Here is a 7500-nt window from a genome sequence, read left to right on the forward strand (position 1 = left end):
CTCCCACCATCACCAATCCGCAGCTGGCAAGCGTGGTGATGAAAACTAGCTAAACCATGAATAAGGATATGGATGTGGCTAATGTCCTGCAGAGTTCTAGACACAGCGGCTTTTGTTGTTGTTGTTGTTGCTGTTGTCATTTATATACACAGATATATACAGTTACGAACTGAAATCCTTGCATAATGAATACATACGTTTAAACAGAATAAAATTCCTAATTTCTAAAGTAAAAAAAAGTTTACTTACACCCAAGTACTTATTCGTGTATCCTAAATATCTCCATTTATCTATACCAAGTGAAATTCTTAATCACTCAACTATAAAAAGAAAATGAGAAAATTCTTACCCTTCCTCTTGAATTCAAAGGCAAGGAAGGTCGAACTCCAGTTGACCTCCTTCTAGGAATGACAACTGCCAACCTCCTTGACATCTTGAGTCAGCAAGAAGTCCAGGAAGAATTCGATGCTGACTATAGGGAGGATCTGCTGAGATCCTACGTCGTCAGTAACTATCGCTATAATCTGCAGGTGGGAATTATCATTATTATTATCATTATTATTATTATCATTATTATTATTATTATTATTATTATTATTATTATTATTATTACCTGGGCTACACACATATATAAACTATACCATTTATTGAATAAAAGTGAACCGCACAAGAGTATTTTCATCTCCCCACAGGAAATAATATTAGCCATCACAGCCGAGTACACTGATTGGTCGAGATCCCTCCATCGACCAATCAACATCAGGGACTCAACCGGCCAAGGCCTTCACGATGCGAATATCGTCTCGCCGATGGCAGATCTTGCCAAGCAGCTCTACACGACTTCCCGATCATCTTATCTCTACGTGTTGGAGGAAGAAGTTTCAGATGTACGTCGATATGGATAGATTGGATTTATATATGAAATAGAAAATATGGTATATTTTATCAATGAGAATCTTTAATGATCTACAGAAAGTTTTTCAATATCATCCATAGATTATAGATAGATATATCCAAATCATATAAATTAAATTTATGAAAATATGAAATATTAAATATCAATAAAAGAATAATGCTATAAATAAAACCTTCTATACCTTTTTTATTTAAATTATTATTTTTCAATTCAGTAAATACTAGAATAAAGCTTTAAAATATAATTAGTTATCTTTCGAAAAGTCTGGAAACGAGAGTCTTCTCCTGAACGAGCTGGTGTACGTCTTTGGTGGTCCTCTGGGCGCTCTTGGACCTTTGGCTTCAAGTTATAACTTCACTAAGATGGATATTACACTCAGCAAATCGTTCATATCAATGTGGAGTAATTTCATAAAATTAGGGTGAGTAAAAGGTGGTTTTAGAAGAGGCAGGGGATGTATGAATCAGATTTTTACAGTTAGGCTGATATGTGGGAAATATTTAGCAAAAGATGAGGAGGTGTATGTTGCATTTGTGGATCTGGAGAAAGCGTATGATAGGGTTGATAGGGAAGTGATGTGGAATGTGATGAGGTTATATAGAATTAGTGGAAGGTTGTTGCAAGCAGTGAAATGTTTCTACAAAGGTCATTAATCGTATGTTAGGATAGGAAATGAAGTGAGCGATTGATTTCCGGTGAGAGTGGGGCTGAGACAGGGATGTGTGATGTCGCCCTGGTTTTTTAACTTGTATGTTGATGGAGCAGTGAGAGAGGTGAATTCTCGAGTGCTAGGACGAGGATTGGAACTGATAGACGAGAATGATCTTGAATGGGAGGTAAATCAGTTGTTGTTTGCGGATGTTACTGTACTGGTTGCACTCTCGGAAGAGAAGCTTCGCCAATTATTGATAGAATTTGGAAGGATATGTGAGAGAAGGAAGTTGGGAGTTAATGTGGGTAAGAGTAAGGTTATGAAATGTACGAGAAGGGAAGGTGGTGCGAGGTTGAATGTAATATCGAATAGAGAGTTACTTGAGGAGGTGGATCAGTTTAAGTACTTGGGGTCTGTTGTTGCAGCAAATGGTTGAGTGGAAGCAGATGTACGTCAGAGAGTGAATGAAGGATGCAAAGTGTTGGGGGCAGTGAAGGGAGTAGTTAAGAATAGAGGTTTGGGCATGATTGTAAAAAGAGTTTTGAATGAGGAAGTGATTGTACTAACTGTGATGTATGGATCAGTTGTGGGAAATGAAAGTGATGGGTAGACAGAAATTGAATGTGTTTGAGATGAAGTGTCTGAGGAGCATGGCTGGTGTATCTCGAGATGAGGGTGAGAACGGGTGTAAAAATTGTTTTAGCAGCTAGAGTAGATATGATTGTGTTGATGTGATTTGACCATGTTGAGAGAATGGAAAATGGCTATCTGCTAAAGAAGGTGATGAATGCAAGAGTTCATGAGAGGAGTACAAGAGGAAGGTCAAGGTTTGGGTGGATGGATGGAGTGAAGAAAGCTCTGGGCGATAGGAGGATAGATGTGAGAGACACAGGAGAGCGTGCTAGAAATAGGAATGAATGGCGAGAGATTGTGACACAGTTCCTGTAGGCCTTGCTGCTTCCTCTGGTCGCCTTGGATGACTGCGGAGGTTGTTGTTGTTGGAGTATTATAGCCAACACTTGTTGTTGGTACGGGCCTTTCCCTTGGTTGGCCCATAGGTAATACTGTGGAAATAGCAGCATTAGGGGATTCACTGTTATGAAGCTTCATCTGTGTTGGATAACGGTGGAGGGTGGGCTGTGGCACCCTAGTAGTACCTGCGGAACTCGGTTGAGTCCCTCGCCAGGCTGGGAGGAGTTTTATTTTTTTGATGTTGGCTAACCCCCAAAATTAGGGGAAGGGCCTTGTTATATGGATATGGATATATATATATATATATATGTATATATATATATATATATATATATATATATATATATATATATATATATATATATATATATATATATATATATATATATATATATATATATATATATATATATATATGCATATATATATATATATATATATATATATATATATATATATATATATATATATATATATATATATATATATATATATATATATATGCAGTGGTACCTCTACATACGAATTTAATCCGCTCCACAACCGACTTCGGGTGCAGAAAATGTTCGGATGTAGAAACAAATTTTCCCATAAGAATACATCGAAATAGGATTAATCCGTGGTTGAGCCCAAAAACCTATGATTACTCCTTAATAAATTACTACACATAATTACACATGACAATATGCACTGTAAATTAGATAACAGACATGTAAAAAAGAATAATTATAAAGAAATAATAAATAAGAAATGGGGTTTTAGCGTCACTTTACCTCAGAAAGTCCAGCGCAGGTGTCGGTCTTGCTACGCAGAGAGGAGATGGACGGGCGGCGAGGAGGTATAGAGGGTGACTACGATAAACGTACCCTACCGTAACTTATTCTAACTTACACTAAGTGAATTTTAACCTAACTTAGCTTATTTATTTTGGTTTATCTTTATATTTTATATTTTTTTTTTTACATTTTCTTTTCATCTTTTTGATGATTAATTTTAATCACTTTCACTCTCCACACTTAAAATTGATTGAATTTTTTTCTCTTCACTCTTTGCTGTTTTCTTTGAACCACTTCCTTCCTCTTCATCACGAGTTCGCTTCGTAGTTTTTTTAAAGAAGCTATCGATAGAAAGTTGCTTGGTACGGCTTTTCAGAATGTTTAAAAAATGAGTTAGGCAAACATCATCGAACTGCGCAACTACACGACAAACCTGCAATTTTTTTGGATGGTATTTGTCGATGAAGTCGACCACGTCTTGATATTTTCCTAAAATCTCTTTTATTTGCGCCGAACCTAACACATGTTCTACCTCCTCGATCCCTTCCTCGTCATCACTCGTGCTCAGACATAGCATGGAGTTCCTTGAGCTCCTCTGTAGTAAGTTCGTCGTGATGTTCGGTTTTCTTAGTTCCATGATGCCATCTGCGTCGACCTCCAGACCCATGGACTTGCCAAGGGAGACGATTTCCTCTAAGTCTTCCACTGCACCCACCACGGGATCAGGTTCGGGGTCAAAATCCTTGAAATCTCGGGGAGAAACTGCATCAGGCCACAGCTTCTTCCAGGCAGAATTGAGGGTTTGTCGAGTTAATCCCACCCAAGCCTGATCTATGATCTTCAAGTAGTGCACAATGTTAAAGTGGCTTTTCCAAAATTCACGCAAAGTTAAGTTTGTGCTTTGCGTGACATTAAAGCACTGCTTGAATAGGTGCTGGGTGTAGAGCTTCTTGAAGTTCGAGATGACTTGCTGGTCCATGGGCTGGAGGATAGAGGTGGTATTCGGTGGAATATACAGCACCTTTATGAACTTGAATTCTTCAAAGATATCATCTTCAAGTACAGAGGGGGGGGGGAGGAGTGGGGGTGAGCGGGTGCATTGTCAAGTCATAGCAGGTACTTTAAAGGCAATTTCTGCTCAGGAAGAAACTTCTTCACAGAAGGACCGAAAACTTGGTTAACGCATTGGACAAAGAACTGCCTAGTGACCTAGGCCTTCGAGTTGGATCGCCAGAAAACATGAAGCTGGTCCTTATCCACATTCTGTGCCTTAAAGGCCCTAGGGTTCTCCGAATGGTAAACCAGTAAGGGCTTGACTTTAAAGTCCCCGCTAGCGTTGGCACATAGGGCCAGAGTCAACCAATCCTTCATTGGCTTATGCCCAGGCAATTTCTTCTCTTCAGCGGTGATGTAGGTTCGACTGGGCATCTTCTTCCAAAACAGCCCGGTTTCATCACAATTGAACACCTGCTGCTCTACGTAGCCTTCTTTCTGCTCGGTCCTTTCAAACCTCTTCACAAAGTCAGCTGCAGCCTTTGTGTCCGCACTAGCAGCCTCTCCGTGGCGAACAACTAAATGAATCCCGGACCGTTTCTTAAATTTTTCAAACCAGCCACGAGATGCCTTGAAATCATCTGAGGAACGTTTGGTTGAACTCTCCCCAGCATCAACCCCAGAGCTCGCCTCCTTCAAGTCAGTGAAGATGGCGTGCGCCTTCTCGCAGATGATAGTTTCGGTGATGGTGTCGCCAACAATCTCTCTGTCCTTGATCCAGATTAGCAGAAGCATTCCATCTCTTCTATGACAGGGCTACGACGTTTTGAAATGATGGTGATCCCCTTAGAAGGTTTCACTGCTTTAATGGCTTCCTTCTGTTTCAAGATTGTCGAGATTGTCGACATATTTCGGCCATATTCTTTTGCCAGTTCACTCATGCTTTTCAATAATTTCTTGCTTTACTTCAAAAGAAAGCATTTCCTTCTTCCTTTTCTCACCACTACCACTACCACTTGCGAAACTAAGCCTTTTAGGACCCATTATTTACGTAAAAAACAGTAAAAGGATGAAAGTAAAAAATCACGATTAAAAAATACAGTTAATAGCAGAACACCCAGGGCACAACCACATGAAGCCGACGAGAACAGAGGAATGACTCAAGCCACGCTAATTGAGGGTCCCTCCGAGGTCGAAGTGCTGCCTTCTATTGGCGGATATAAAAAATTCATCCGGCGATATGAGTACCATCTATGCGTACGGGTACTGTATTGTTTACTTCGGGTGTAGAGTAGGAACGTGTTCGAATTGTACTTCGCTTGTCGAAAATTTCGGATACAACCGGTACGACGAAAATTGCTTACTTCATGTGTCGAAATAAAATTCGGGTGTAGAGTAAAAAATTTACTTGAATTTTACTTCGGGTGTTAGAAAATTCGGATGTAGATACGTTCGTGTGTAGAGGTTACACTATATATATATATATATATATATATATATATATATATATATATATATATATATATATATATATATATATATATATATATATATATATATATATATATATATATTACTGTAGAGTTTATATCATTGATACCATAAATCAATCAATTATACATATGGCATCATTTCAAAACTCTTTGCTTGTTTTACAGACATCCAAAAGACATAGTCTCCACAGCTAAGATGTCCGAGAGTGCAAACGACATAATTTCTGAAGAGCAGATATAGCCCAAATATGATCCAGTCTATCAGAAATACTTTCAAATAGGTAAGGTTCCTATTTTTGTGGGGCTGTTTTCTCTCAGAGATATAATGATACAAAGAATTTCAATATTTTCTAGATATATATAATTTTAGGTTAGTAAAGTACATTCATTCATATTTTTAGAATAATTTTATTTCTATCTGATACCTTATATATTAATGAATAATCACTTTCTTCTCTAGATTTTAATATCTCTCTCTCTCTCTCTCTCTCTCTCTCTCTCTCTCTCTCTCTCTCTGTATATATATATATATATATATATATATATATATATATATATATATATATATATATATATATATATATATATATATATATATATATATATATATATATATATATATATATATATATATATATATATATATATATATATCTATATATATACATATATATACATATATATATTCTTCAAAAACCCAACTCCTATGAATATCATTTAACTAAACTAGTAAATCATAACTTCTTCAATGTACTTAAAAACTATAGAACCTTAATAAATACTAATATTTAACTGGTGATGGTTTTAATCACATAAATGAAAGTGCATCTAAAATTATATGATATTCTAATCATCAACTTTCCTTGGGTAAATTTAAGTGTTTGGCTTGTATATGTAATAGCTTATGAAGCTGTATCATACAACTTGCACTCGGTGATAATTTGATAAAAATATTCATTCATAACAACAAGGAGTTAAAACCATATATCTTATATTTGAGGAATATATCTTCAATAGATATTGTATCCTCTTTTTTACATGATTACTTTTAGTTATTTATATATGTCTATTCATTCCAGGAACACAGAACTATGTACGTGACCACTACCGTGCTGGAAAAGTAGCCTTGTGGTCCTGGCTACTACCTGGTCTGGAACGAGTGGGTTCTCGGTACGGCCCAGATAAAAACTTTCCTAGATTACAAACTGATCTCCAGTCTGGTTTATATCTTGAATCAACAGGTCAGTATAACTTAACTGATGGCTTTCTATATAGCCCAATCACTCCAACCTTCACTGGCCTAACAAATAAACCCCATAACTTGACAATTGTAGCTAAGGCTAACAAAAACCAAGTCAGTAAATCAGCTAATTTGGATGTGCTGAGTCAAATGGGGAAGGATTTCCCCTACACGTCTGCACTGAGCGTGACAGTAGCCATTGCCTGCTCTTTGCTAATCCTAAATATCCTGGTTCTTACTATTGTTAATTATCGACATAAGGCACACCGCCGGAGCCTAGCCAAAGGCTCGCAGGATGATGCAAATATTGACAGCGGGAATGACGTCCAGTTGCAATCGTCCGGGGACAATTGTAAGACAATATATGCCCCAGAGTATTATGGAACCCTGAGGCCTTCGATCATAATGCGTAGCAACCTGGCCACAGCCTTTGAAGAGGAGGCCCAGCACGACTGGCT

At 37.5% G+C, this 7500-nt stretch overlaps 1 protein-coding gene across 1 annotated transcript; it reads left to right on the plus strand.

Moving 5' to 3' along the window:
* Nucleotides 1-399: 399 nt before the first annotated feature.
* LOC137619248 (neuroligin-1-like) lies at nucleotides 400-7014 on the plus strand. The gene is made up of 5 exons (XM_068349425.1): nucleotides 400-530; nucleotides 693-887; nucleotides 1180-1337; nucleotides 5968-6083; nucleotides 6882-7014. The coding sequence occupies exons 1-4, from the start codon at nucleotides 408-410 to the stop codon at nucleotides 6041-6043; spliced, it is 552 nt and encodes a 183-aa protein (XP_068205526.1). The 5' UTR covers nucleotides 400-407; the 3' UTR covers nucleotides 6044-6083; nucleotides 6882-7014.
* The last annotated feature ends 486 nt before the right edge of the window (nucleotides 7015-7500 follow it).

Source organism: Palaemon carinicauda, chromosome 25 (assembly GCF_036898095.1).
Source record: "Palaemon carinicauda isolate YSFRI2023 chromosome 25, ASM3689809v2, whole genome shotgun sequence".
Taxonomy (NCBI): domain Eukaryota; kingdom Metazoa; phylum Arthropoda; class Malacostraca; order Decapoda; family Palaemonidae; genus Palaemon; species Palaemon carinicauda.

Coding starts and splice junctions, on each gene's coding strand:
- LOC137619248 (XM_068349425.1), top strand. CDS start 408: ATGACAACTGCCAACCTCCTTGACATCTTGAGTCAGCAAGAAGTCCAG. Junction 531..692: donor ACTATCGCTATAATCTGCAG/GTGGGAATTATC, acceptor ATCTCCCCACAG/GAAATAATATTAGCCATCAC. Junction 888..1,179: donor TGGAGGAAGAAGTTTCAGAT/GTACGTCGATAT, acceptor TCTTTCGAAAAG/TCTGGAAACGAGAGTCTTCT.